This window comes from Molothrus aeneus, chromosome 12, assembly GCF_037042795.1.
Source record: "Molothrus aeneus isolate 106 chromosome 12, BPBGC_Maene_1.0, whole genome shotgun sequence".
Lineage (NCBI taxonomy): Eukaryota > Metazoa > Chordata > Aves > Passeriformes > Icteridae > Molothrus > Molothrus aeneus.
The window spans coordinates 9,255,182-9,282,969 of record NC_089657.1 but is presented as its reverse complement, the minus strand read 5'-3'; the positions used below and the strand labels follow the sequence as shown (position 1 = coordinate 9,282,969).

At 66.3% G+C, this 27,788-nt stretch overlaps 7 protein-coding genes across 7 annotated transcripts; 5 read left to right on the top strand and 2 right to left on the bottom strand.

Moving 5' to 3' along the window:
* Positions 1 to 817: 817 nt before the first annotated feature.
* Positions 818 to 4,446, top strand: TTLL3 (tubulin tyrosine ligase like 3). The gene is given in 9 exon segments (XM_066558370.1): positions 818 to 829; positions 954 to 1,265; positions 1,386 to 1,514; positions 1,582 to 1,696; positions 1,794 to 1,901; positions 2,153 to 2,321; positions 2,396 to 2,866; positions 2,944 to 3,379; positions 3,454 to 4,446. Coding segments are annotated over 9 exon segments (2,745 nt in total).
* Positions 4,447 to 4,746: 300 nt separating this feature from the next.
* Positions 4,747 to 6,655, bottom strand: RPUSD3 (RNA pseudouridine synthase D3). The gene is made up of 9 exons (XM_066557880.1): positions 6,560 to 6,655; positions 6,139 to 6,206; positions 6,020 to 6,064; positions 5,834 to 5,930; positions 5,638 to 5,745; positions 5,485 to 5,569; positions 5,289 to 5,415; positions 5,068 to 5,207; positions 4,747 to 4,987 (listed from the first exon to the last, which is right to left on the bottom strand). Exons 1-9 carry the CDS (start codon positions 6,652 to 6,654, stop codon positions 4,817 to 4,819), a joined length of 936 nt encoding a protein of 311 aa, XP_066413977.1. The 5' UTR covers position 6,655; the 3' UTR covers positions 4,747 to 4,816.
* JAGN1 (jagunal homolog 1) lies at positions 6,634 to 7,837 on the top strand. The gene is made up of 3 exons (XM_066557881.1): positions 6,634 to 6,756; positions 6,957 to 7,054; positions 7,133 to 7,837. Exons 2-3 carry the CDS (start codon positions 6,966 to 6,968, stop codon positions 7,593 to 7,595), a joined length of 552 nt encoding a protein of 183 aa, XP_066413978.1. The 5' UTR covers positions 6,634 to 6,756; positions 6,957 to 6,965; the 3' UTR covers positions 7,596 to 7,837.
* Positions 7,838 to 7,965: 128 nt separating this feature from the next.
* On the top strand, positions 7,966 to 11,853 carry IL17RE (interleukin 17 receptor E). The gene is made up of 15 exons (XM_066558087.1): positions 7,966 to 8,076; positions 8,156 to 8,171; positions 8,655 to 8,810; positions 8,896 to 9,002; positions 9,073 to 9,196; positions 9,268 to 9,407; positions 9,490 to 9,558; positions 9,659 to 9,725; positions 9,814 to 10,001; positions 10,155 to 10,202; positions 10,306 to 10,351; positions 10,469 to 10,617; positions 10,688 to 10,756; positions 10,834 to 11,062; positions 11,238 to 11,853. Exons 1-15 carry the CDS (start codon positions 7,966 to 7,968, stop codon positions 11,843 to 11,845), a joined length of 2,127 nt encoding a protein of 708 aa, XP_066414184.1. The 3' UTR covers positions 11,846 to 11,853.
* A 356-nt stretch (positions 11,854 to 12,209) lies between these two features.
* On the top strand, positions 12,210 to 17,098 carry IL17RC (interleukin 17 receptor C). Its single transcript, XM_066558086.1, is given in 20 exon segments — positions 12,210 to 12,251; positions 12,253 to 12,582; positions 12,584 to 12,743; positions 12,746 to 12,885; positions 12,959 to 12,980; positions 13,064 to 13,437; positions 13,625 to 13,736; positions 13,803 to 13,847; positions 14,006 to 14,145; positions 14,341 to 14,400; positions 14,555 to 14,609; positions 14,708 to 14,892; positions 14,970 to 15,020; positions 15,103 to 15,148; positions 15,258 to 15,370; positions 15,478 to 15,546; positions 15,612 to 15,669; positions 15,818 to 15,913; positions 15,989 to 16,027; positions 16,476 to 17,098. Coding segments are annotated over 20 exon segments (2,745 nt in total). The 3' UTR covers positions 17,084 to 17,098.
* Positions 17,099 to 17,771: 673 nt separating this feature from the next.
* CRELD1 (cysteine rich with EGF like domains 1) lies at positions 17,772 to 20,932 on the top strand. Its single transcript, XM_066558155.1, has 10 exons — positions 17,772 to 17,972; positions 18,420 to 18,502; positions 18,581 to 18,691; positions 18,776 to 18,867; positions 18,964 to 19,140; positions 19,227 to 19,322; positions 19,412 to 19,495; positions 19,607 to 19,702; positions 19,786 to 19,929; positions 20,040 to 20,932. Exons 1-10 carry the CDS (start codon positions 17,787 to 17,789, stop codon positions 20,258 to 20,260), a joined length of 1,290 nt encoding a protein of 429 aa, XP_066414252.1. The 5' UTR covers positions 17,772 to 17,786; the 3' UTR covers positions 20,261 to 20,932.
* An 84-nt stretch (positions 20,933 to 21,016) lies between these two features.
* Positions 21,017 to 25,570, bottom strand: PRRT3 (proline rich transmembrane protein 3). Its single transcript, XM_066558154.1, has 4 exons — positions 25,525 to 25,570; positions 23,580 to 24,688; positions 23,349 to 23,489; positions 21,017 to 22,910 (listed from the first exon to the last, which is right to left on the bottom strand). Exons 2-4 carry the CDS (start codon positions 24,667 to 24,669, stop codon positions 21,169 to 21,171), a joined length of 2,973 nt encoding a protein of 990 aa, XP_066414251.1. The 5' UTR covers positions 24,670 to 24,688; positions 25,525 to 25,570; the 3' UTR covers positions 21,017 to 21,168.
* Between the last annotated feature and the right edge of the window lie 2,218 nt (positions 25,571 to 27,788).

Sequence of the window (27,788 nt, the reverse complement as noted above, 5' to 3'; positions counted from 1 at the left end):
AGTCCAGCAACAGCCAACAGTGGGGTCAGCCCTGATGGTGTGTGAGGGGCCATGGGGGGTGTCAGGAGAGTATGAAAGGACTTGAAGTTGCCCTGGGGGTAGCAAGGAGCTTGGGTTGTGGGGCACAAAAGGATTTTGTGCAGGGTGTGAGGTTTGAATGGGGGATGGCTGGCTGTGGATGTAGGGGGCTGTTTGTGTCCCCCCTTGTGTGCAGTGGAGCCATCGTGGTGGCTGGAGTTGGGGCTGTGACATCACAGTGGTGCTGGCGTTGGGGAGCCATGTCCTGCATTCTAACATCAGTGGTACTGGGGTTCAGAGGCCATGTCCTGTGCTGGACTCCGACTTCAGTCCCCAGCAAGACAGGGGAATAGGCCAAGCTGCTTGGCACAGAGGAGGAAGAGCCACCCAGAGCTCTCCTCAGGCTGCCATGGGACAATGTGACCCAGAGAGCAGCACTGCAGGCACACAGTCCCCCAGACAGGGACAATACTTGAGCAGGGTACACTTCAGCCACCTCATGGCCCAGGAGGCTGGGGACAAGGGTACAGCGGGGTATCCTGGGACTGTGCACTGCAGCTGGGATGCTGGCACAAGGCTCAGCAGGTCGGAGACTACCCTTTCAAGGGCCCGAAGGTCATGCCAGAGGCAGGCAGGTCAGTGCTTTCTACCTCTCCATGCCTGCCCTGTGGGAGTGGGGACAGTGGGCTCAGACAGGACTGTCCTCACAGGGCATTCAGCAGCCACCACCAGCCACCAGGTTCGCTGCCAGCACTTGCTTAACCTTGAGCAGATCAAGAAGGCCAAGCTGCATGTAGAGATGGCCATTAAGGTGAGGGACCCGATTTCACAGCCCTCAAATGCCACCTGCTTGCATTTATTGCGTTTCTGGCTCAGGAGAGCCGAGCTAGAGGAACAAGAACTGGGGCAGGCTGAGCCCACTGGTCTCTGCACAGGAGAAGAAGATCTTCATGGTACAGGGCCCCTACCCCATCATCCGCCGCCTGCTGCGAGCCCGGGGCTGGGTGGAGAGGAAGGCACCCAGCACGGGCAGGCAGCTGGAGCAGCACTGCAGTGACCAAAGCAGGCAGCGCCTGCAGACAGCGCCAGGCAGTGGTGGTGCTAGGCAGAGGGAGGTGCTGCTGAACCCACGTGGTGTGGCACAGCCTGTTCTGGGGACCACAGACCCCCTGCACTACCCGTGGCTACCTGCTGAGAAGGAGGAAGAGCAGTGTGATGAGGACCCACACGGCATCCATGACCTCATGGTTAGCACAGAGGGCTGGGGCTGAGCTCTGCCACTGCCCCAGGCATGGGCACAGCCTTGGACAGGGCATGAGGGTGGGATGGGGGCTCTGTGTCCCACCCTGGCTTCCTCCCTCCGCCAGTCCTACCTGGCACGGGACCAGTTGCCAAACTTCATCTGGACCAACTTCCTTGAGACCATTGACCGCCAGCTGCTGCAGGATGACAGTGTGCTGAACCACTATGCCCGGGTGGATGCATTCACCACCAAGGTGGGAGGCTGGAGCCCTTGGGCAGGGGGATGGGGTCCAGTAGGCACTGACAACTTCCTCTAAACAGGAGGGCCTGTGCCTCAGCCTACAAAACCTGCCGTGGATTGAGCAAGCTGACCCCAATGCCTTCTTCCCCCGGTGCTACCGCCTGGGGACCAGAGATGATCGAGAAGCTTTCATTGGTGAGCTGAAGCCTGTTGCCCTCCTGTCCCTCCTTGTTCTCCCACTGCCCCAGTGTGCTGTGCAGGACTGGCTGGGGATGATGCCTCCCTCTTGCAGAGGATTTCCGCCTGACAGCAGCACGCAGCCTGCTCAAACTGGCCCTGGAGGAGGCTGGGGACAGGCCAGTGAGGACTGAGCAGGTCCCAAACTCTGACAATGGGGAAGGTGAGTACGTGAAGCTGGGCCTGGGGATGATGGCAGAGAGTATAGAGTTAGGGACAATGGATGGCTGAGCTTGGAAACACAGCCTCTGCTTGTGGCTGTGGCCTGGGATCCCCCACTACCTCCTACTAGCCCAGCTTATGGGTGCTCTGCTCCCAATACCATCCCCATGCACCCAAAGCCACCCATCCTACAGGGAGGCTCTGTCCCCAAAGCTGGCATAGGAGTCACATCTCACCCCAAGCATTCTACAGCACAGCCAGGCTCCCCCCTGTACCCTGAGCTGGTGGAGGAAGCCCTGGAGGTCTGTAAGCAGCACCTGGGCGTTCTGCAGCACGAGGACATCGACAGGAACACCCCATCCCCCTGCAGGACATGCATCGACTGGGACAACTTCCTGCAGCAATACTACCGTGTGGCACAGTGAGTGCTGACTAGGATGGGGGGACAGGGGGCACCATGGCAGGGCTGCTGCTGAGGCCCCCTTCCCCCCACAGTGAGGGGGCAGGGCTGGTGCTGACCAGGCAGCAGCGGAAGCAGTGCCAGAACCTGCTGCAGAGCCTGGCAGAGAAGCTGCCCCAGCTTGACATGGAGGGCAAGCTCAACGTCTGGATCCTCAAGCCTGGTGCTGAATCCCAAGGCAGGGGTAAGGCTGGGGGAAGTGGGGAGCACACAGAAGTTCCCCATTTAGGAGGGGTCCCACTATGACTGTTTTTTCCAGGCATCATCTGCATGACGCGGCTGGAGGAGATGCTGCAGCTGGCATGGAGCTGCACAGCACCCTCGGTGCAGGTGGGCAGATGGGTGGTGCAGAAGTACGTGGAGCAGCTGCTGACCATTTTTGGCACTAAATTCGACATCCGGCAATGGTTTGTTGTGACTGACTGGAAGCCACTGACTGTCTGGTTCTACCAAGACTGCTACCTGCGCTTTTGCTCCCGGCCCTTCTCCCTGCATCACCTGGAGCGGTGAGTGCCCCTACCGTGGCTCCCCACACCCCAGCACCCCGGCACCCCCTGACCCAGCCCCGCTCTCCCTGCTCCAGTGCCAGGCACCTCTGCAATGTCTCCGTCCAGAAGTGGTACAAGACGTCACCAGACCAGGACCCCCGTGTGCCCCCCGACAAGATCTGGTCAAACAAGCAGTTCCAGGAATATCTGGCACAGGTGGGGCAGGGGGATGCTTGGCACAAGGTGCTGGTGCCCGGCATGAAGGCGGCGATCCTGAACGCTCTGCGCAGTGCCCGGGACCGGGTGCGCTTCCGCAAAGGCAACTTCGAGCTCTATGGGGCCGACTTTGTTGTTGGGGAGAACCTCCAGCCCTGGCTGCTGGAGATCAACTCCTGCCCCACCATGAGCCCCTCCTCGGCAGTGACCCGACAGCTCTGTGCCAATGTCCAGCGGGACACACTGTGCCTCGTGCTGGACCGCAAGGACAACCCCACCTGTCCCATTGGAGCGTTTGAGCTCATCTACAAGGAGGTAGGCTGAAGGGAGGGGGCCAACACACCCCCCAGACACCCTGAGCCCTCCCAACACCTGCTGTCTCCCTGCAGGCAGCTGTGCCCAAGCTTCTGTCAGGACGTGTGAAGCTGCTGGTCAAAGGCTGTTCCCTGAAGAGCCTCCAGTCAGCACAAGAGCAAGCCCAGGACCAGCCCCCCACCACTCTTCAGGACCCTGTGTCCCCAAGGGCCAGAGACACCCGTGTCCCCAAGCGAGCACAGTGTCATTTCTCCACCACTGCGCCCAGTGCCCGCAAGCTCCCTGTGTCCCCAAGGGCCAGAGCCATCCATGCACGTAAGCGAGCACAGCGCCATTTCTCCAACTCTGGGCCCAGTGCCCGCAAGCTCTCCCTGTCCCCAGGGGCCAGAACCACCCAGGTGCCCCGGAGAGCACAGCATCCATCTCCTACCACGGTGCCCAGTGCCCCCAAGCTCTCCCTGTCGCCAGGGGGCAGAACCACCCAGGTGTCCCGGAGAGCACGGCATCGATCTCCTACCACAGTGCCCAGTGCCTACAAGTGCTCTGTGTCCCCAGCGGGCAGAACCACCCAGGGGACCCAGCCCAGAGCAGCAACAAAGAAGCTGCCTCCTCTGGAGCAACAGAGCCACTGCCCTTCCGCCACCTCTGACCCCCCAGCACCACCAAAGCCTCGGGCCTCCCCTGCTGGGAGCCAGGGGCTGCCACGGCTCAGTCACCCACCTGAGCAGCCCCAGATCAGTGTCTGTCCCCTGGATTGGGTGCCGATGCCACCACCCCGGGGAACCCCCAGAAACCCCTGGCTAACCCAAGGTTCTGCACGCTCCTTCCCTCCTGCCAAGCCCCTGCAACAACCTCAGTCTGCACAGAGCACCACCCCATGCCTGGAGCAGAAGAACACAGCAGCTCCCAATGGGATGCAGAAGACTTGGGACACTGAGACAGCCCCAGGAGTGGACAGCACCCTGCCTGTCCTTGCTGAGTCAACACCGGCTGCCTCTGATGCCAAAGAGATCCCACTGCTGTGTCGTGGTACCCAGCTCCTCCCACGCTTTAAAATGATTCTGTGATAAGGAGTCTGTCTTGGACCTTCTGTGTGTGAGAGCTGTGGGGAGGGCTAGGACTGCCTCTGGGATGGGGCTGTGGGTGGGAACTGGGGCTGCCAGGGCAGAGAGCAGGCAGGAAAAGCTGCCTCAGCTCCTGCCTACGGTTGCCCCTGCCAGACAGAGCTGCGGTGGGTGATGACGCTGCTGCATTCCAGCACTTGGAACCAGGGCAGGCAGAGAGTGGCGGCAGGGCTGGTGCCCCCAGAGGCACAGCCAGGAGAAATGCATCCTCTGTGTGCCAAGAAAAGAACTGAGTGCTGGGCCTCCCAGACAACGGGGGGATTTTAATAGGGTGGCAGAGAGCAGAAGGGTGTCCATGGCAGCACCATGGCTCCTAGTGCTCAGGCAGCCCCAGACAGCGCAGAGTGTGCAGGAAGTATGGTGGTGGGGGGGCACGGAGAGGGCCCTCAGGCAGCACTAGCTCCTGCAGGTGGATGTGGAGTGGGAGGTGATGGAGCTGCCGTGGAGAAAGCCCCAGCCGGGACAGCAACTCCTCGTCCAGTACCTGCAATGTGAGTGGGCAGCTCAGTGGGATCACTAAGGCTGTGCTGAAAGCCCCACCCAGCACCCAGCCTGGCCACGGACCTGTGTGTGGGTGGGGGCAGATTCGGGGCTCAGAAAGAAGGGCACTCCCAGCACCCTGCCCACGCGGGAGGAGTGCTTGTGGTCACCCAGGGCTGGACACAGCAGCAGCGTCAGGTGCACCTGGAGCTGTTCTGGGAAGGCTGGGGAGGAACAGGGACAAGGTGAGATTGCAGGGGTGAGGAAGGGTGCCTGGGGTGGTGGAGGTGTTGGGGGCTACTCACCCGTCCTGGGCTGGAGCTGGAGGAGGGCACAGCCCCCCACGGCACTCAGCACCCGGTAGCGTGTCAGGGTGCTCTTCACATCCTTCCTGGCCAGGCTGCGGCGTCCTGGGGCTGGGACTGGCACCACCTGCAGAGCACAGCCCTCAGCACTCCCTGGGGTATGCCCTATGCCCCCAGCCCACTGGCACCCCCTTACCATGGCTCTGTCCCCTTGCTGCTGCCAGCTCAGCCCTGTGGAGATTTCACCCTCCACCTCTGCTGGGACTCCCACGGTGATGGCACTGCAGGGTAAGGTGGTGAGAAGGGGACAGGACTCCCATGCCAGCATGGCAGGGTCCCAAGGACTCACCGATATGTGGCAGGGTACTGGCCTCTCCAACGAGCATCAGTGAAGAACTGTTGGAGCTTCTTAGTGGTGTGGTAGCAGCTGGACAGGAGGACAAGGCCAGAATACTCCCTGTGGGACATGGCTGCTTGAGACCTGGAGGGGGAAAGGCAGCCCCAGCTCCACCCCAGGACCTCCAGCCTGAACCCTCCTACCACACCTGGCAGGAGCCTTCACCACGTGGAGATCAGCATCGAGGCCCAGGTGTCGTCTCAGTGCCGGCAGCAGCACATCCAGGCTCAGGTCCCCAGGACGCCCTGTGGAGATGCCAGCAGGTCAGCACCTGCTGAGCCCCCCATGCAGACATCCCCACCCCTGCAGACCTCCACTGCTGTCCTGTACTCACCCAGAATGGGGAGGCCAGGGGGTTTGTTCAGTGCCAGCAGGGCTCCTAGTGAGGGAAAGTCTGGTCAGGATGTACCCCCCTCAGTGTCCCTTGTCCCCATTTTCCCCTGTCGCAGGTACCTTCCCGGTGCACCACGGAGCCCTCCAGCAGCCTCAGCGTCTCCTTGGGGCCCAGCAGCCGCCTCCACCTGCAGGGGATGGAGTGGGCAGGGGGACACACATGGGACTTCCTTCAGTACCTACCCTGCACCCCACTCTGCGCGTCCATAAATCTCACCCACCACTGTCCGCCCTCCTCTCCACGTGCCTCTGCACCCTCACGCTTCCCCGGCCCCTCTGTGCTCGCACATCTGCAACCCCACAGGTACGTCCCCAATCCCCCAACCCCCCCATAACCCCAGTTCATAACACCTCTGTACCCGCGCGTGTGCATCTCCTGGTGCCAGCACACCCGTGGGCGTGCACCCCTGAGCGTACACACGCACCTCGGTACACCCGCACATGCACGCACCCCCTGTATCCACCCTTGCCCCCCGCTGACCCCGCGGCGCGCACTCCCAGTCCCGGGCGCGCCAGCCCGCGCGCGGCGGTGGCAGCGGCGGCGGCAGCAGCGGCAGCGCTCCCGGTGCCCGCCATGGCGGCGGGGCCGCGCCTGCGCCGAGCGCTGCCCCCGGCATCCGGAGCCGGCGGCCGCGGCCATAGAGCAGCGGAAGCGCGGGCAGAGGGTCCCGCCCGCAGGTGCGGCACGGCGGGGAGCGGCGGGCCGGGGGTGTCACCCCCGGGAGGGTCACCGCGGGGATGTCCCGGAGGGCAGGGCGGACACGGGGAGGGAGCCCCGGGGCTGTCGCTGTGGGAGGGAGGCCCGGGGGGCTTGTGGCGGGGCTGCGCAGGGGAGGCGGGCGGGGAGGGCGGCCCCGCCTGACGCGGTGTCTCCCCAGGACAGCGCCATGGCCTCCCGCGGGGGTCCCCGCGCCGCCGGCACCGACGGCAGCGACTTCCAGCACCGGGAGCGCGTGGCCTCGCACTACCAGATGAGGTAGGTGTCCCCTTTCCCGGGATCCCGGGGGGACACGCGACCCCAGCAGGCCCTGATGACCCTGCACTCTCTCCCCAGCGTGACGCTCAAGTCGGAGATCAAGAAGCTGATCTACACGCATGTGGTCATCTGGCTGCTGCTCCTGACCCAGATGGTCGTGGGGCACCTCAAGCTGCTGCCCCACGACCAGGTGGCCATGCCCTACCAGTGGGAGTATCCCTACCTGCTCAGCATCCTGCCCTCCCTCCTGGGCCTCCTGTCCTTCCCCCGCAACAACATCAGCTACCTGGTACTCTCCATGATCAGCACCGGCCTCTTCTCCATAGCTCCCCTCATCTACGGGGCCATGGAGATGTTCCCCATGGCACAGCAGCTGTACCGCCACGGCAAAGCTTACCGCTTCATCTTCGGCTTCTCGGCCGTCTCTGTCATGTACCTGGTGGTGGTGGTGGCCGCGCAGGTGCATGGCTGGCAACTCTACTACAGCAAGAAGCTGCTGGACTCCTGGTTCACTAGCACGCAGGAGAAGAAGAAGAAATGAGTGGGGATAGGTGGGCTCCGTGAGGTGCTGAAGCTCTGCAGTTCAGTCCTGTGGGGCAGCGCTGGCGCAGCTCCGGTGGGTGGGGGATCCCCGGGGCCACGGGGTGGGTGTCTGAGCCACACCACGGCCCCGGGCTCGCATGCAAGGGGGAGACCCCCGAGGGCCGGGGCCGTGGAGGGTCCCTGGGGTGCGTGCCCCTTCCTTCGCGCGCTGCTCTATGGAAATAAAGCACCGTCCGCTCCCCCACGCGTGTCTGCGCCGCAGGAAGCGCCGCCCGGCGGGGTGGGGGGGGCCGGCGGGGCCGCACGTGCCGGTGCAGGAATGCGGCGGGGCCGGCCCGGGGCGGGGCGGGGAGCGGCGGCGCTCGACCATGGGGCGCCCGGTGCTGCTCGCCGCTGCCGCCGCGCTGCTGCCGCTGCTGCTGCTGCTTCCGTCCGGGACCGGGGCTGCCGTGACCCGCCTGCGGGTCTCCGCCAACTTCGTGAGCGCCGGGGAAGGGAAGTGGCGGGGGAAGGTGGGGGGCGGGCGGCTCCGCGCTCACCCCGTCTCTTTGCTTGCAGGAGTGCCGGGCCACCGGTGAGTAGCGGCGGGGCAGGGCTGTCAGCGCGGAGCTGCTCCTGCCCGGCCATACCGGCTCCGGGGTGCGGCGGGACTGTGGGGCTTCCCCCGCCCGCGGCTACTGGGGCCGGGAGGATGGGGGGGCGAGGGCGGGGCGCTCCAGGTTTCTGGGGCACCGGGCTCCCCGCTTCCGAGGACTCCCGGTCCCCGAAACTTCCTGTCTCTTGGGGCTCCCCGCCTCCAAAGGCTGCTCCGGATCTCCGGGGTTCCCTGTTTCCGAGCACTCCCGACCCCCAAAGATTCCCGCTTCCGAGGACTCTGAATCACCGAGGCTCCTGGTTTGTCAGGACTCTCGATCCCCGGGGCACCTCCCTTCCGACTACACCTCCCCGGCACTCCCCGGGGCTCTCCCCCCTTTCCAAGCACTCCCAGTCCCCGGGGCTCCTGCTGCCTACGGGACCCCCGGCGCACGGCCGCCCCCTGTTTGCTCTCCCCCTGCAGCCGACAGGACGCTGAGCCGCCCCCGCTGCCGCCGCCCTTCCCGCCCCGGGCCGCCGCTGGAGCCGCCCGCGCTGTCGCTGAGCCGTGCCTGGCTGTGCCTGCCCGCGCAGCCCTGCCAGCCCTGCCTGCGGGTGCGCCTGGCCCTCCCCGCCTCAGGTACGGCCGGGGGTGGCATCCCCGCGGCGGGGGACACACAGCCAGTCCCCCCACCCATGTCAGCACCCACGCCGCTTTCTCGCAGAGCTCGGCGGTGTCCGGGGACTGCACCTCACATTCCTGGAGCTGGGCTCCAACCGGGCTGGCTGGCTGCAGGTTTGGCAGCGACGCCGGGTGTCGGGCAGCTCAGCGGTGAGTCTGCGCTGGGCGTGGAGCGGGGCACCGAGGCCCGGACCCTGCGCTGACCCCCTGCTCCCCGCAGTGGCAGGTGCAGTTCGACTGCTTCCCGGCAGAGAGCGGGCGGCAAGTCCACGTCTCCCTTCGCACCATCCCAGATCGGGGCTTGGCCCTAAGCTCTAGCCATACGGTCACCGCTGAGCCACCCGGTGAGACTGAAGGGCTTGGGAGGTGTCCTGAGGGGACGCCGGTTCCAGCTAACCCCCTGCCTGCTCTTCAGGGCCTGTCTTTACCCATGCTTGGCTCCCTGAGGTTCGGGCCATTGAGGTGCGGGTGCCCGCGGGTCCCCCCCTCATGGTGCGGCTGTGCCACCAGCTGGCCCTGGAGTGTGAGGAGCTGCCCCGGCCCTTCCACCAGCAGGTAACGGCTCTGCCCCCCGACACCCCCGTCCCAGACTGGAGGGACACAATCCCTGCCAGCTGATGCTCCCTCCATGTTGCAGGTGCTGGTGCCCGGAGGCCACCACATCTCACTGCCGTATGAGTTCCTGGTGCCCTGCCTGTGCATTGAGGTGGGTTGCCCTCCCCTACGGCCATCAGAGCCCCTTTGTCCTCGCATGAGGAGGGGTGGGGGGCATATGCTGCTCTGACTATCATGCTCTGTTGCCCCAGGCCTCCTACTCCCACCACGACAGCCCACGGAGCAAACACTGCCCCTTCCATGACCGGCCAGATGCCTGTGAGTGCCTGGTGCCTGTGGGGAGGGGAGCTGAGTCCCAAGGGTATCCCTGGGTGTCACCCCACCCCACTGATGTGGTGCCCCACAGATGGCCCTGAGCTGTGGTCCTCGGTGCACTTCCACGACTTCAGCACCAGCAGCAAGGACCAGATGGCGATGGTGCTGAGTGCCAGCTGCGCCCTGCACCCACGGGCCACCCTCTGCTGGAGGGAGGCAGCAGATGAGGCTGCACCCTGTCACGACATCCCCAATTCCACGGCCAGTGAGGATGAGCAGGTGAGGGCTCCTGATCTTGAGGTGTCACAGGATGTGGGACCATGTCACTTGCTGGGGCATCCCCTGGATCTCAGGATCCCTGTAGGGCAGTGGGTGGGCACTGTGGCTGTGTGGGTCAGAGATGGTAACTGTGACACACTCCATTTGTTCCAGGTGTACATACTGGACAAGGTGGATGTGCACCCCCAGCTCTGCTTCCGAGTAAGTCTCTGTGGGTGGGTGGGCACCATCTCGGAAGGAGCTGAGGGGCTGTGGTGGGTGAGGGCAGCTTACCCTGCCCTTTGCTGATCCCACCTCCCCTCAGTTCTCCTACAAGAACAGCAGCCATGTGGAGTGTCCCCACCAGTCAGGTGAGTCCTATGAGCAGGAGGCAGCCCTAGGCTAAGCACAGCCCTGCCCTGGGGTCCCTTGCACCCCTCACCCTCTTGGGCATCCTCCAACCTCCCCTCTCTCTCTGAGGGCCACAGAGACTGCCTGGAATGTCTCAGTGAGTGTCTGGGGACTCCAGCTGCACCTGCACCTCACCTCCCGCATCCCTGCAGCCTTCAGCGCAGCCCTGTGCCAGCGCCGGGGTGGGCAGTGTGAACCCGAGGCCCCACTCTACACTGTCACACAGGTGAGTGCTGCAGGGCTGGGGGGACGTGGTGGAGACAGACCTGCACCGACCCTGCCCTTGTACTTTGCAGCTAGAGGGCTCTGCTCCAGGGGAGTTGGCGCTGCTGCTGCCAGTGCAGGTCCTGGGCAGCTGTGTGCTGGTAAGGTGACCCTTGTGCAGTCATCTGTGCTGTGGGGGACCCAACATGGTCCCCCTCTCACCCAGCCCGTTCCCCAGGTGTGGCGCTCGGACGTGCATTTTGCTCGGAAGCAGCTGCTCTGTCCCGATGGTGAGAGAGGGTTCTGGAGGGGACTCAGGGGGCAGTGGAAATGGGCAGACAGCCCCTTTACTGCCCCTCTCCCAGTCTCCCGCAGGCACTTCGGGCTGCTGGGGCTGGTGCTGGCACTGGGACTGGTGGTGACTGTGCTGCTCCTCAACTGCCGTGGTGCCTGGAGGCCAAATGATGGTAAGGAGCACCCAAGAGGGCTGCAGGAGGGATGGCAAGAGGGACTGGAGTGCCAGGGGGTGCCAGTTCCTGGGCTGCAGGGGGTCCCAGGGTGGTGTATGGCACATGCTGTTGCATCCCAGGGGATGCCAGGACATGGAGCTGAGCTGTCACTACTGTCCCCTCCACCCTGCAGGTGTCCCTGGCAGGCGCCCCGTGCTGCTGCTGTACTCGCCCGACTCAGAGGAGCACCTGGGGCTGGTGTGTGCCCTGGCCGAGCGGCTGCGCACAGGGCTGGGCTGTGACGTGCGCCTGGACCTGTGGGAAGCGGGTGGCCTGGGCCAGGCGGGCGCCCTGCCCTGGCTCTACGCCCAGCGGGGCCGCGTGGACCGCCAGCGTGGCACTGTCCTGCTCCTCTGGAGCCGGGGCAGTGCCCGGCTCTTCCATCGGTGGCAGGTCGGGATGGCTGACGGGACGCCTGGGGATGCCCATGACATTTTTGGGGCAGCCATGGCCTGCCTGCATGGGGAGCTGGGGGCGGCGAGCCGCGGCGGCGGGTGGGTCCTGGCGTACTTCAGCCGGCTCTGCAGCCCCCGCGACGTCCCCCGACCCCTTCGGCCCCTGCCCACCTACCGCCTGCCCCGACAGCTGCCTGGGCTGCTGGGGGCCCTGCGGGGCAGCCCCCCGGCCCCTCGGCACTGCCGCTGGGGCAGGGCAGGGGGCCTCCTGCACCGGCTGCTGGACATGGGGGCCAGGGAGGGCAGTCCCCCACCCCGGCCCCCCGGGGCAGCATCTGGCACCTGAGTGCCCAGGCTGGGCCTGAGCTGGGCATGGCTGCAGGGGGTGCAGGGCTGGGTGCAGCCCCCCGGTGAGGGCAGGGGTTCTGCCAGGAAAAGGCAGGGCTCAGGAGAGCGTGTGCCCACTGCGGCGGCAGGAGGGGCACCCGTGGGTGCCCCGGGAAGGGCGGCAGGGGTCCAAGCAGGACTGGCCTCAGCCATGGAGTGTGCTGCTGGGGCTGGAGTGAGCATCCAGCTGTCATCTGTGGCCAGGAACGGAGATGCTGTCCCGAGCAGGGGCAGCTTTATTCCCACAGAGGAGAGCCCGTAGAAGCCCCTTTGGACGGCACAGCCGAGCGAGGAGTTAGGGTGGTGCAGGAAGAAGCTGAGAGATGGGGAAGCTCCCTGCCCGGCCCATGCACAGGTGGCTGGAGGGGCGGGTGCTGGGCTCAGCCCGGCCCGGCTCTTTGCCTCCACACTGCCAGCAGGACTTGGTCTGGGGTGGAAGCAATAAAGGTGTCATTTCACCCTGCCCTGTTGTCTCTCTGGTGTACCGGGGGAGATCTGTTGGTGCCCTGGAGGACCGGTGGCTGCCCAGTGCTCCTCTGCAGCATGGAGGGGCAAGAGGACGCACCCGGCTGGGCACAGCCTGTATCGGCACGGCTGCCACACCGTGTCCCACAGCCGTGGCGGCTGCCTGGGGCCAGTCTGGCACCGTGCCCGTGCCATGGAGCCGACTCGTCTCTGTGGGGCCCCAAGCCCTCCGCAAGGGTGGCGGGACGCGGAGCCCTCCGCGGCCGGTGCGGGCGCAGGAGGCCCCACCCCAGGGCGGCTGCTGACGCCACGCAGGGAGCCGGGTGTCCGGGATCAGAGCAGGAAGCGGGAGCCGCTGGCGGCGGTGGGGCCCGTGGAGCCGGGAGAGGGCTGCCGGGGAGTAGCCGGCGTGGGGCCGGGGCACCCCGAGGCCCCGGCCCCACCATGCACCCACTGGGGCAGCTCCTGCTGGTGCTGGTGATGGGGTTGGCAGGTGGCCGTGGGGACCCCCGCGACACCCTGGTCTGCTCCCAGGTGGGTTGGTGTCACCAGCGCGCAGGCATCGGGCACCTGGCACCACTGCCGGCCTCACCCCTGCCTCCCCCAGGGCCTCACCTGCCGCCTCTTGGGTAAGTGCCATCACCCTGCCATGGCCCCCGCCCCACCCGGGGCATGGGGACTCCACCCCACACTGCCCTCTGTGTCCCCCCAGACACCGATGTGCTGTGCGGGACAGAGCCCCCGGGGCCCAGGCAGGAGCTGGCCCTGGCCCATCTGCGGCTGGAGCCGGCGCTGCGCTGCACCGAGCCCACGGCCTGTGCGCCCTGCCTGGAGGCACGGGTGCGCCTGGCCTTGCCACCTGCCACCGGCACCGCCACCGAGTCCCGCCTCTCCGGGCAGCCGGGCACCGCTGGGACAGAGGACAGCGGTGATGGGGGACAGTGGTCACCAGCGACTGGGGCCACCCTGTCCCAGCCCAACGTTACTGGGCTGCTGCTGCTCTCTGGGCACACGTTTGCCTCATCCCGCTGCGTGGCCGTGGAGGTCTGGGCACCCTTGGGCCCCACACTGCACGGCCAAACCGTGGTATGTAGATGTGGGGCACCGGGGGTCAGTGTCCCTGCACTGTCAGTCCCTGGGCACTGGGGATGTGGGTGCTGGCATCAGCGCATCTCTGTGGCATGGGGGTCCCGTTCCTGTGCCCCAGGGAGGTGGGGTGGGTGCTGGCAGTGCCGGTGCCTCACCGCAGTGGGGTGGTGGTTTTCCTGCCCAGGGCTGGGTGATCTTCCGGTGCTTCGAGGCTCCGCTGGGCTCCGAACTCCACATCTCAGCATACATGAACTCACGGGGCCGGCAGAGGCTGAGCCAGCAGCAGCGGGTGCCAGGTAAGCCCCGGCACGTCCCCTGCAGTGGCCCCAGCCCCTCTGCCCACTGATTCACTGTCCCCACAGACTGTTCGTGGCCTGCAGCACAGGATGCTGTCCCCCAGTGCCAAGGTAGGCGCTGGCATCACCCCGCCTCGGTTTGCATCCCCTGGGGAGAGCCGGGCAGTGGACACCAGGGGTGAGAGTGACCCTGGGGGTGCCGTGCCCCATGCCATGGTGCTGGGCAGGCAGTGCCAGGACCGGGGTTACCTCAGCTGCCTCTCACACAGTGCCCAGGCTGCGGGTCTCCCTGGGGCAGAAGGAGGTGGTTGTGGAGGTGGAGGGGGCTGCAGCAGGGCACAGCTACACACTCTGGCTCTACCACAACCATAGCCATGGCACCAGTGGGCCAGGGCGTGTGGTGACTATGGTGAGTATGCACCCCATTCCCTGACCCCCTACCCTGTCTGTTCTCCGGTTGCTGCCCTCCTCCCTGTTCCCGAGAAGCCATGTCTGTGTTATAGGCAGTCTGCTGGGAGAGGGTCCCCTGGGAGCAGATCCCCCTGGGTGACCCTGCTGGTGGCGATTTGCCACGGGGTGACCCACATCTGGTTGCTGGTAGCAGAGCAGTCCCATGAACTATGTCCTGTCTGCTGATGAGGTGCTGCCCTGTCTCTGCCTGCAGGTGGGCATCTGACGGGGCACTGCAGGAGTGCCAGGATAAGTGGCCACTAAAGAGGGGCTCTAAGCTCCATAGATCTCCCTCTGGCATCCCAAAGGGGCCGGCCAGATCACGGTCACAGCATGAATACTTTTCTTGTCTTCTTCCCCACTCCCAGGTCTGGCCAGAAACCCAGGACCCACTACGGGCCACCCTGTGCCCCTTCTCTCACGGTACCTTCACTCTGAGGCTGGGCTTTAGGGGGCTGGGACACAGGGGGACTTGAGGGGACACCACCGGGAGTGACACTCCTCTCCTGGTGCTGTTGCAGATGCTGAGGCCTGGGAGCGACTGTGGGCGCAGAGCCGGCTGGTCCTGCACATCGAGGGGCAGGTGCTGACCTGCTCCCTCTCAGCCCCCTGTGACCTCCTGGCTGAGCTGGTGCCCTGCTGGCAGCCAGTGCCCTCCGGGCCCTGCCAACCCCTGCCTGGCCTGCAGCAACCTGCCAGGGGGAAGGTGAGGGGCTCTGTGGGGCACTGGGGGCTTTGGGAAGGATGGTGGTGACAGTTATGGAGCATCCCTTGCACTCACAGGGACCACAGGAGTTTGGAGGGCTGCGGCCGCACCCCAACCTCTGCGTGCAGGTAGGACACCACTCTGCCCCACAGCTGCCCCATGGGCAGCCCCACATCACCCCCAAGCACTGTTAATCCACTCTCTGGGCAGGTGTGGAGCGGTGGGCAGGTCCGGCTGACCCAGTGCCTGCGGGACCGTGAGTATTGCTGGGGTGGGAGGTTAGTGGCAGCCTGTGGGTGCAGCTGGGGGGGGACCCCTCCTTGGCCTCCCCTCACCACCTACCCAGCCCTCTGGCACATTCCCAGGAGCGCTGCCCGGCCACCCTGATGACCTCCTGCTGCTGGAGCGGGAGGGGAATGCCTCACTGTGTGCCGTGGAGAGGGGTGCCTGCACACCCCTGGCCAGCTTCACCAGCAGGGTAAAGAGCAAGGGACCCCCATGTCCTGGCAGAGTGGCACTGGTGGCACAGGGACCCCTGTGTCCAGCAGTGGTGGCACTGCTGTCTGACCTGCTGTGTTGTTGCAGGGAGCAGGGCCCCCTGGCCTGCTGGAGCAGGATCTGCAGCAGGATGTGGCAGCGGGGCAGTGCCAGCAGGTCAGTGTGAGTGGGCAGTGGGCAGGGACTGGGCAGTGTCTGACATGTCCCTGTGTCCCCCACAGCTGTGGCACCCATCAAACAGAACTGGGGTTACACTCTGGACCTGTCCCCTGCACAAGTGTGAGTGTTGACAGCCACGGTGGGGGAGAGGAGGGCTGAGGGAGGGAACCCCCCCTGTGGAGTCACTGGAGACCCTCCCCCTGTGGAGCCACTAGAGACCTTTGTTGGGTGCCGGGGGCCCTTCGTGGATGCAGATCCTGCCCTGCAGACCTGCGTACCCGCTGGGCACTGGTGTGGATGGGGGTGCTACTGGGAGCTGCCTGTCTCCTACTGCTGCTCTTGATGAAGAAGGAGGACATGAAAGGTGAGTGGTGCACTTCTGGGGGCTGTGCCTGGCCTGGGACCCCTCCTGGGACCTCACTGCCTTTCCTCCCTGTAGGATGGCTGAAATCCCTGAGGGCTGGCTATGGCTCCAGTGGTGAGTGTGGGTTGAGCCTGGGGCCTCGGGGGGAGTGGGCAGTCTGTACCTATCCCAGAGGGCTCAGAGGACAGACTGAGGGGTCCCCCACCCAGATTAGTTCATGTTTGCCTGCCTGACAGGGTAGGTAGGGGTGTAGGGAAACAGAGAAGAGGGTGAGAACCCTGTGGGGGGTGGGAGGGGGCAGATTACAACCTGCTTCCCACCATGTCTGTCCCTTAGGGTAGGTAAAAGTTTTGGCAAGGGGATTGGGGGACTCGGGTCAGTGGTGGTCTCAGCTGCTTCCCATCGTGGCTGTTCTTTAGCTTGGGTACAGGTGGTGCTGCAGGGCTTGGCTGACAGAGGCAGGGGATGGTCTCCCCCATCGTGGGTGCTTCCCTGTGGCTCCCACCACAGGGTGGGTACAGGGTGCCTAGAGGGATCCGAGCACTGATGATCTCCCCCTCAGGTCCGCTGCAGGGCCGGCGGGCCCTGCTGGTGCACGCAGCAGAGCCGGTGGCGGAGCGGGCAGCGTGTGCCCTGATGGCAGCTCTGCACTCACTGGGGGTGACGGTGGTGGCAGCACCGGGAGGTGGTAGCGGGGTAGCAGCTTTGGGGCCACTGCCCTGGCTGCACGCCCAGCACCACCGGGCGCTGCGTGACAGTGACACCATCATCCTCCTCCTCTCTCCAGCAGCCGTGGCTGCTGCACAGCAGTGGGACGCTGGGGCCAGGGTTGTGCCAGAGTCCGGGGCTGCTGAAAGCAGCCTTGGGCCCTGGCACAACCCTGACCCTGACGATCTCCCCACTGTGGCACCCTGCGAGGTGTTTGCGGCGGCTCTGTCCTGTGCCATGCCGGTGTTGGCGGTGGCCCACGGGCACTACGTGGTGGCCCGGCTGGAGGCCTTGGTGCCAGCAGTGCCCCCAGCGCTGCAGGCAGCCCCTGCCTTCGCACTGCCCAGCGAGATGGAGCGGTTCTTGCAGGCGCTGGCAGGCCCAGCTCGGCAGAGGGGCAGGTCTCTAGAGCCACACGTGGCGGCGGTGGCTGAGGCTCTGCAGCGGGCGGTAGGAGAATAAAGGGGTGACAATGCTTTTGCTGAGTGTGAGTCCAGCTCTGAGCCCAGCAGGGACTGGGATGGGTTGGGAAGGGGTGATGGGGTGGACTCGGATGGCTTGGAGAGGGATGATGGGGAAGTATAGGGGCAGGAAGGGGGCTGGGCTGTTTGGGCCGTGAAGAGGAAGGAGGTTTTTTGGTTGGAGGGTGGATGGGGAACTGGACCAATTCGGGGTGGTGATCGGGAACTGGACCAGCTCATTGGGGCATGATTGGCAACTGGGACAGTTTGAGGGAAAAATGTGAGAACAAATTGGACCAGTTTAGGGTGAGATGAGGGGGAACTGGGCAAATTTGGGTACAGTGAGAGTGAACTGGACCAGCTTGAGTGGAGGGGGTAAAGGTCAACCCATCTGGTTTGGCTGGGGGTGGGAGGGATATTTAGAGGGTCCCGCCCAGGCCAGGAGAGGACGGGATGGTGCGGTGCAGTGCGGTGCGGTCAGCCATCCCCGCTCCGTGCGGGGTCACCGACTGCAGCCCGTCCGGGCACCCCCGTCCCGGGCCTTTACCCGCGGCCCCTTTAAGGCGCGGGTGGGCGGGCCCAGGGCGCGGCGCTGATTGGCTGGGAGCGGGGGGCGGGCGGCGGCGGCGCGCGGCCATTGGCGGGGGCGGGCGGCGCTGAGTCAGCGGGCGCGGCCCACGTGGTGCGGGCGGGGCGGGCGGACGATGGGGCCGCTGCTGCCGCTGCTGCCGCGCTCGCCCCGGCGCAGGGGGCCCGGGCTGGGGGGGGCCCTCCTGGGGGCCGCCCTCCTCGGGGGGGTCCTGCTGGCCGTTCGCGCCGACTCCGACCCCCACCGAGACGGGGCTGAGCCGTGCCGAGCCTGCCGCGGCCTCGCTGACAGCTTCATCAGGGTGCGCGGCGGGGGAGCACAGGAATGATGGAGGCCGCGGCGAGGGGGCACATGGGGGCAATAGCACCGAGGGGGGCTTCGTGGGGGAGCTGGGGGTCAGGGGACAGGAGGGGCCCACGGGTGGCAGACGTGGGGGAAATGGCCTGGAGGTGACAGTGAGCGGGGACGAGGGGGGTTCTGGGTCGGGTGATGTGGTTGGGGGGCCCAGAGGAATCACAGACCGGGGGGATAAGGGTGGTGACAGGGCCCGATAGAGGGATAGTTTGCGGGGGACAGTGGTGAAGTGGAGGCACTCCTACAGCCTTCCCAGGGGCACCATGCCTAGGCTCTGGGGAGGGGAGAGGGTGGCAGGTCCCCGGAGATGATGTGTCCCGTGGAACCCTACGGATGGAGAGGTTATTGGGGGGAAGGGTTCCATGCCTGCACTGCTGCTCCCCCATGCACCCAGGGCCTGGAGCGGACAGAGCATGAGGGCTTCGGTGGGGGTAACACAGCCTGGGAGGAGGAGAAGCTGTCCAAGTACCAGCACAGGTAAATGATCCCATTGAGGGGCTGGGGCAGCCCAGCAGCTGCAGAAGTCATACCCCACACTGGCTTGTGTCCCTTCAGTGAGACCCGTCTGCTGGAGGTGCTGGAGGGTGTCTGTGCACCCTCAGACTTCGCCTGTCATCAGCTGCTGGAGCGGAGCGAGGAGCATGTGGAGCAGTGGTGGTTCCATGAGTGAGTGTGGGGTCAAGGACAGAGGGATGGCAAGGGGCACAGGCGGATGGCAGGGGGCTGAGTGCTGTGTCTTCCCCTCCCCAGGCAGCAGCAGCACCCTGACTTTTTCCAGTGGCTGTGTGTGGACAGGCTGATGCTTTGCTGCCCGCCCGGCACCTACGGCCCGGACTGCCGGTGTGAGTAACTGTGGGGTGAGCAGGGTGCTGGTGGGGCTGGAGGGGCTCCCCTGGCTGCTGCCCTCTGTGCCAGCTGGCTGGTCTCTCCCCGTGCAGCCTGTGCGGGCGGGCCCCGGCAGCCCTGCAGCGGCAACGGGCGATGCGATGGGGACGGCACGCGCCGCGGCACCGGCCTCTGCGTCTGCAGCCCGGGCTACGGCGGCCCCTTCTGCGCCGAGTGCGGGGATGGCTACTATGAGGCCTCGCGGAACAAGAGCCACCTCGTGTGTGCTGGTAGGTGGGGGCTCTGCTGGTGCTGTCCAGCCTGGCTACAGGCAGCTCTCCCCTGCCTGTGTCCACGTGTCTGTCACTATCCGCAGAGTGCTACCAGGCATGCGGGCGCTGCACGGGTCCCGAGGACTCCAGCTGCCTTCGCTGCAAGAGGGGCTGGGTGCTGCATGAGCACCGCTGCATTGGTGAGTGAAGGCCAGGAGTGAGCTCAGGGCCATGGGGGCTGCGTTCCTGGAGCTGAGGCTCAGCAGGGCCATCCCCATCTCTCCTGCAGATATAGATGAGTGTGGCACAGAGATGGCACACTGCCGAGCCAACCAGTACTGCGTCAACACAGAGGGCTCCTATGAGTGCCGAGGTCAGGGGGAAGGGGGGGTTTTCATGCAGGTGGCTTTCCCTGCTTGGGGTCAACCCTGTCTGGGCTGGGAAGGAGCTCTGGCAGCAACTCTGGCTCCATTCCCTGAGGCAGACTGCTCCACGGCTTGCATCGGCTGCATGGGCGCTGGGCCGGCTCGCTGCAAGAAATGCAACAAGGGCTACTGGCGGGACGGAGCCAAGTGTCTGGGTGAGTGCCTCCCATGAACTGGGGGGCCATACTTCCCCCTCTTCACTGCCCAATCCCTGCCTGACCCCTGTCTCCCCCCCCAGACGTGGATGAGTGTGCCAGTGCCGAGGAGCCAGTGTGCACAGGGGTGCAGGAGGTGTGTGAGAACACAGAGGGCAGCTACCGGTGCATCTGTGCCCAAGGCCACGTCCGCCGAGACGGGCAGTGCGTGGAGGACAAGCCCCCTGGTATGGCCTAATGCAGTGCAGGGGGACATTAGACAGGGGATGTGGGACATGGGGGGGGGGGGGGGCTCTTGCTGGTCAGCTGTGCCCTTCCATGAGTGTTGTCCATGCAGATGCCCCAGAGAAGGGCTTCTTTGATGACGTGACTGATGACGAGGTGGTGGTGCTGCAGCAGATGTTCTTTGGTGTGATGATCTGTGCCCTCGCTACGCTGGCTGCCAAGGGTGACATGGTCTTCACCGCCATCTTCATTGGCGCCGTGGCTGCCATGGCTGGCTACTGGCTCTCTGACCGCAGTGACCGTGTCCTCGATGGCTTCATGAAGGGCAGATAGCTCTGGAGCTGCTGGGCACAAGCAGAGGGGCAGACTCAGCTTGGGGTGCAGGGCCTCCCCTAAGCAGGGCTGGCTGCCAAGGCTGCATCCTGTAGATGATGCTGTGCCCTGCATGCGTCCCCCAGCCCCCCTTAGCATAGGGTCTTGTTTTCCCTGTCCCTGCAGAATGAGCCAGGAGTACCTGATCCTGGGGGCTCCCACACAGCCCCCTCTGGATGGAGGGGTGATGCCAGGCAGTGCAGCATCGTGTGGGGGGCACAGCATGCTGCCCCCAGCTCCTCGTGCTCTGGAGGAGAGGCCTGGCATTGTGACAGGTGAGGGGGTGGAGGGGCAGGTGAGGGAGGGAACCTGCTATCTGCCCCCAGGCTGGGGCTCCTGGCCCTGTAGGATTCCCCTCCCATGAGGCCATTCCCTGTGGGAGAGCGGGGGGCTGGGTCCCCCCATGCCCTGAGCTGTGTGGCTGGGAGAGCTGCCCCCCATCCCTGGGCAGAGCCCATCTCCCCTCCCAGGCTGGGGGCCAGGGCCCCCTCACCACTGGCAGGGTGCTGTGCTGGTTAGGGGGCCCTGCTGGATGCATGAGTGTGGCCATTGCATTTGTCCGTGGTTTGTCCGTCGGGGTGTGCCCATCTGTCCGTGTGTCCATATCTCAGGAAATAAAGCTCTGCACACCCAGCTTGGCTGCTCAGAGTAGGAATTGGTGGGGATTGGGGGTGCTGCTGCCCGCCATCTCTTTCACATGCCAACAGGACTGTCTCCTCCCAGCATAAACTCTTTATTTCTCTCGTTTGGCACAAATGGAACCGCCCCTGCCCAGCCCTACAGGGGCGCAGGATCAGACCCCCACACCCTCACAGTGTCCTCACCCTCACGTTGTCCTTCTGCGCCCTCAGTCTCTGCCTGTCCCGGGCTCAGAGCTCAATGGTGTCGCTGGAGAGGCTGCGGGAGTCCAGCGCCTTGCCGAGGGCTGGGAAGGCGCGGGGACCCTCCCGCTCCCAGCCGGGAGCTCCGGCGGGCACCAGGAGCGGGGCCCGGCTGGGCGCCTCGTCCAGGGGCAGGCTGTCGGGCGAGGACAGCCCATGGCGCCAGGGGTTCCAGCTGATCTTCAGCGAGCTGCTCTCCAGCGAGCTGGCCGAGGCGGTGACAGTGACAGTGATGGTGCCGTGGGGCTGGCGGGGCCCGGGCAGCTCCGTGAGCGAGCTGCAGCGCACCATGCGCCCCAGGCTGGGGGTCTTGTCAGGGGCAGGGGAGCCGTGCAGCGAGGAGCCGGAGCCGCGGCGGGCCCGGCCGAAGAGGCCGTCGTGCAGGAGGTGGCGGCGGCAGAGCGCCTGGTCGATGCTGCGGCGCAGGTCGATGGGGGACGGCGGGCGGAAGATCAGCTCCCCAAGGGAGGGGGACGAGCCCTGCTCGAAGGCGGCGCAGGAGCGGGCGGCCAGCATGTTGGGGCACTTGGGGCTGAGCCCCGGCATCCCGGTGCCAGCTGCCCAGACCTCGTTGCTGTCCTTCAGAGCCCGCAGGGGCAGCTGCTCCGCCGGGTTGCGGATGAGGTTTTTGGAGATGTCGTTGGCGGGTGTCCGCTCCGCACCGCTGCCGCCGGTGCCGCCGCCGGCCCAGTCGTAGCAGTTGTTGGGGTATTCGGGTGCTTCAGCTTTGCGGCCGGCGCAGAAGTACCGCAGTGCCTTGGCCCAGCAGGAGTGGCCGGCGGGGCTCCGGCGGCGGCACCGGCAGCACACGGGCTCGGCGGCGGCCGCCAGCAGCGCCAGGGCCGTGCCCAGCTCGCCGATCCGCAGCCAGAGCTGTGCCGCCCAGCTGGGCCGGGAGAAGCGCCCGTGGGGCCCCAGGAGCGCTCGCAGCCACACAGCGCTGAAGAGCTGCAGCCCGCAGACCGGCAGCCCCGCCACCGCTGCCGCCAGCAGCGCCCGCGCCCCCGGCTGCGGCCCCGGCCCCTCGCAGGGCGCCCGCAGCGCCCGCCAGCACCCCCAGAGCCCCCCCAGCAGCAGCAGAGCCCCCGCTCCGCAGCCCAGCGCCTGCAGCCCCAGCGCGGCCGTGAGCCCCAGCCGAGGCGGCAGCAGGTCGGCGGCGCCCATCACCGCACCCTGCAGGGCAGCAGCAGCCCCCAGCGCTGGCAGCCCCCGCAGCCGGGAGGGCAGCAGCTGAAGCTGGGCCAGGCGCTGCAGCCGCTGGAGCAGGAGGGCAAAGGCGGCGAGCAGCAGGGGGAAAGGGGCCGTGCTGAGCAGCAGCAGCGCCGGAGTGGGCAGACGGCCCCGTGCCCCATAGGGATCCAGCAGGAGGAAGGTGGCCCGCAGCAGGCAGGCGGCCAGCAGCAGCCCGTGGGCCCCCACAACGTGGAGAAGGTGTGGGGGCCGCAGGATGGCTGTCCCCGCCAGCCCGGCCAGGCAGCCCAGCGCCAGCAGCAGGAACACGGCAGCCACTCCATAGACATGGGCCTCCCAGGAGAAGCCCAGCTGGTGCTGCAGCTCGGCCCAGCGCAGCCCGGTCGCGTTGGCCCCCAGCGCCGGGGGTGCACGGGCTGTGGGCTGTGGCTGCGGCGATGATGGATCTCGGGGCACCGGCTGAGGCGTCATCCCTGCCCGTCGCCACGTGGCCGAGGGGGCCGCAGTGCTGGAGGCTGCGGTCTGCGTCTCCGGCGTGTCTGCAGGTAGGAAGGACGAGGACAGTCGGGGGAAGTGGGGGCCTTGGTGCCACTCGGCCCACACCTGTACCCCGCACTGGCTGCATCAAATGTGGCACCCCAGCACTGCAGCGGGGCATGCCCTGTGCTGGCTGGGGCTATGCCCAGCGGTGCCTCCCGGGGTTTTCTCTCAGGACGCGCAGTTCAAGGGGTGGCACAACCCCGGTCACATCCCCCACCCCCTTGGGGAAGCCCCCACCCATCGAGCATTTAGCGCTAATCCCTGCGGGCAGGAGTAGATTAGGGCCGCTGTCAGGTGGCAATCCTGATTGAAGGTGTCACTGTGTCCCGGCTGGGCAGCCCAAGATAGCTGCCATCCCCCCGCCAGCCCCGACGCCCCAGGGATGGGCTCCCACAGCGTCTGCAGAACGGATGGGCTTGGACGCAGCCCTGTATCACCTGGGTGCCTTGTCCCGAGCGTCCCCGTGGTGGGATGTGTCGTTGGCTGTGAGGTCGTTTTGGTGACATTTTGGACGCTCACAGGGCCCACGGCACCCCGGACCTGCTGCGGGGAGCCGACGTCCTCCTCGGGCAGCAGCCCTGCGAGAGAGAGCAGAGCAGGGCGCTGACACCTGCAGGGCCTGGTCCCCCCCAAGCCAAGGGGTCCCCCCGCACTGCGCTGGCTCCTACCTCTGCTCGGGGTACCGGGGGTGGCCGTGCTGGAGGCGGGGAGTGGCGCAGGGCCGGTGCTGAGGACAGACCCTGGGGCGGGCTGGGGTCCCCGCTGCCCCATAGTCCCAGGGTCCGTCCGGGGGCCTGCATCGCCAGGGCTGGTGGTGGCGTGGCTGAGTGGGGCCCTCCGGGTGCTGCGCTGGTGGGAAGGGAGCGCTCGAGTCCAGGGCTCAGCCAGCCCCCAGGACGGGGCAGTGTGGCGCAGCCGTGGGGCAGAGCTGGGCAGAGTCGGGGAGGGGCTGGGGGGCCCTCCCGTGTCCCCCCAGCTGCCCACCAGCTGCACAGAGCCAGGGCTGGCAGGGGGACCCCAGGCTGGCCCCGTGCCTGTGGGATCGGGGGCTGTGCCTGGCGGGACCAACTGGCTGCTGGCTGAAGTGAGTTTGGCATCCTGAGAGAGGCCCGGGACTGCTGTGTGTCCCTCTGCCGCTGTGTGTCCCCCTCTGTGGGCATCTGCTGTCCTCATCCCCGCCGCCAGCGTGGGGTCCAGGGCAGTGGTGGATGCGGTTTGCTGAGGGCTGGGGGTGCTGGCTGTCTTGGAGATGCTATGCCCGGACAGCGAGAGGCCCTGCCCTGCCCAGGGTGGCCCTGGAGAGTCTGCCCCTCTGTCCGTGGGCACCTCAGGGCCCGGCATACCCAGTGCAGAGCCGTGGGGCAGGGAGCTGTCCTGGACTTCAGCTTCGTGCCCTCGCCAGGCAACAAGCAGCTCCTCTGTCACAGCCGGGACTGTGCTGCCGTCCCTCCAGACCTTGCTATCAGCACCTGTCACAGTGGTTTCCATCTCCAGGGGTGCCCTGGTGCCATCCCCTGCCTGCAGCGACCAGTGCACGGGGTGCTTGACCCCCCAGCGCTCACTCCTTGGGGCCCCGGCACCGCTGGGCTCCCCTGATGCCTCCCAGGCAGGGGATGGGCCTGGCCACTGCTGTTCCCAGGCAGGGCTGTGCAAGGGGTCCCCACCTAAGGACAGCCCTGCTGGCAGCACCCCCTGGGCTTTGGCAGGGACTCCAGTGGCCAGGAGCATCCCCCAGGTGACGAGCTGTGCTGCAGCCATGGTGAGTACCGAGTCGAGCCTGTGGGAATGGGGATGTGGTGAGCCAGGATCCACGGCAGATGCCAGGTAACTTGTGCAGATGGCCGTGATGCTGCTGTGCCCTTGGCCACCCACTGCCCAGGGAGAGAGACAGTGGCTTGGCTGTCCCTTCCCGGGTAGCCCTGGGCTCTGTTCCCAGCTGTGCCCGTCCCCAGTGGCCCCATTCCCAGTCTTCCCTTTCCCAGTGTCCCCTGGTGTTCCCCATCCCGGTGTCTCCGGTGTGGGTTTGCCCTTGGTGCTTAGTGGCCCCAACCCCCAACATCCACGGTGTCCCTTTCCTAGTGCCCCATCCTTAATGTCGCCTCCCCGGAGCTCAGTCCTGGCGTCCCTCTCGGTGTCCCCTCCCCGGTTCTCTATGCCCAGTGTCCTCGCCCGATGTCCCCGCCGCCGGCGGCCCCGCTCCGCCGCGCACCGTTCACCTTGGCGCGTCCCGGCCGCATCCCGGCGGGGATGCTCGGTCCGGAGCCCCGCGCTGCCGCCGCACACACGGCTCAGACCCGCCGGGCCGGGAACGGGGCCGGGACCGCCAGGGTGCTGCGGCGGCGGCCCCGCGGCGCGGTGCGGATTACCGGCGGGGCTGCGCAGCGAAGTCGGGCCGCGGCCGGTGCGGGACCACAGCCGGTGCGGGACCACAGCGGGGCCGGTGCGGCCGCCGCATCCCGCCGACCCCACCCGCAGCGCGCCGGGCCGGCTCCACCGCTCGGTGCCCGGTGCGCGGTGCGCGGGCCGCGGTGCCGCCAGCCCCCTCCCGCCGCCCGCCGCAGCACTGGCGGCCCCAGAACTGGTGCCCCGGGAGCCGCAGCTCCCCGCGCTGACCTGCCGGTGCCGGTGCCGGTGCGGGCGGGCCGGGCTCTGCGGCGGAGCGGGCGGCGGCGGCAGCGGCAGCCGGTCACGCGCCGCCCCGAGCCGCGGGCACCCGCACGGGAGCCCGCCCGCACCGGGAGGGGGGGCGCGGGGCACGGCCGGGGCCGCCGCCGGGACGGGATCCGCAGGGCCGGCCAGGGGGGCCAGCGGGTCCGTGAGGCTCAGCTCAGTCCGGGGCAGGTTCGGGTGGACTCCCGGGGACGGGTTCTCCGTGGCGCAGCTCCTCCGGGACGTGGATTCCGGAGGGGCACCAGGGCAGGTTCCCGGGGGTCAGGACGCGGCGGGGCGGCGGAGGGGGGGATGCTGCCAGCGGGGCAGGCAAGGCTGCCCGGCCGAGGCTGGTCCCGCGGCCGCCAAGGGTAGGCGGAGGGAGGGGGCAGTCGGACCCACTAGGCAGGGTCCTGAGGAAGGTCTGAGGGGGCCCTGCCCCACACTTGTCTCTCAAACGCTCAGCACGGATATGCAGCACCCTGGCAGCCACTGGGATGTGGGACCCTGCCAAGGTTCAGGTAATTAGTTAATCTGCTTAATTGTCCGGCTGGAAAACTGCCCACCCTGCCCGGGCTTGAGCTGGCAATGGTCAAGTGTCAAAAAGTCGCATCAGCTCAGGACTCCATCCTGCAGGGTGACACCTGCACTCCAGCTCCCTGCCTTCACCCCTGCTCCTCCCTGCCTGCACCTCAGCAGTGCCTGAGCCACCAAAGCCTTGGCAAAGTCCTGTCATCACCATCGCTCTTCTCTCACCAGGCCAGCAGGTACATGTGACACCTCAGGTCCCCATGAGAGCACCGGTGTGCTGGCAGTAGCACACAGTGCCCCACTCCTGCTCCCTGCCACCTCTCCATTCCCAGGGCACTGTGTTCACCGGTAGCACATGAGGCATTTCTGGTCCCTGATCCCCTCCTCTGTGGGGTCAGGAGGCTGTGGCAGCCAGCTCAGCGCAGGGTCTGGGAATTTGGGCAATTTGGGCACACTGGGCCCCAGAAGGCAGGCAGGGTAGGCAGCTGGTCTGGGAATTAGTGCTGGGGAGGCCGCACAGAGGAAGAGTGCAGGTGATCCTGCCCTGCACCATGCACTGCCAGCACTGGGCACCACTGCAGCTGGATGGTCTCATCCTGAGGAAGGTGCAGCTGCAGTGCTGAGTGTGCAGTGGGACTGTGGGAAGGGAGCTGGCTGTGCCCTGTATGCCACAGTCATTGGAGCACCTTCAGCACCAGGCAGGGGCACAGCAGCCACCTCCACATCCTCAGTGCTGTCAGAGGTTTCCTCCTCTGCCAAGTGACTCACTGGCAGATGAAAAGCTGAGCCCCCTGCTCTGTGCTGCTGCAGCAGCCACGTGCCTGCTGCCTGCACAGCTGGGGATGCTGGGTGGAGGATGCACCATCCAGTTCTCTCAACCCCTGTGCCCATGGCCACCTGGGTGTCACAGGCTTTTGATCACTGTTCTTCCCTTTCTCCTGGGTTCGCCCCCAAGAAAGGTCCAAAACTCGAGTTTCAGAGAAAATGGCCCAAATTAAATGCCTTCAGGCAGACTGGAACCCAGCTTTGCTTTTTTTATGGCCATTGTTTGTGTTTTATGGTTCTGCCCTGGGCCCTCCACAGTTCTTCTTGGCCATGATGCAGGAGGAACCACCCTGGCACCTTCCCTGGCTGAAGGATGGGACAAGACCCTTACAAACACTGGTTACTGGCAGCTCTGTGGACACAAAGGCCAGGAGAAACCACACATACCTGGGGCATGGCTGATCCAGCAAGGAGCCAGTGACAGTGAGCTGGGAGTACAGGCTGGGAGGCAGGACCAGCTCCACCAGGGTGCAAGCAGAGTATCTGGGAAATCTGCTGCCATGCAGCACGCACTCTTCCATTTTTGTCCAGCAAGGCTGGGAGAGGAGCTGCCATCCTCACAGCCGTATTGGGACAAATGCCCTTGTTGGCAGCTAAAGCCCTGGAGGAGACCCTGAGTGGGAATAGACAGGGGGACTGTGGGGGCCAGGGTGGCATGCTGGGGCTTCATCCCATTCACCAGGGAGGTTGTCCGGTGCAAGGGGAGGCATTGCTGGCTGCTCTGGCTGTTACACCTCCATCTCCAGGGATTTTGTTTTGCACTGTGTTTCAGCGTGTGTGTGGCAAGGAGCTGCAGGGTCCCCAGGGCAGCCCTGCATTGCACCCCACGGCACTGATGCTCCATCTCTGCATGCCAAAGAGCCAGTCCCTGC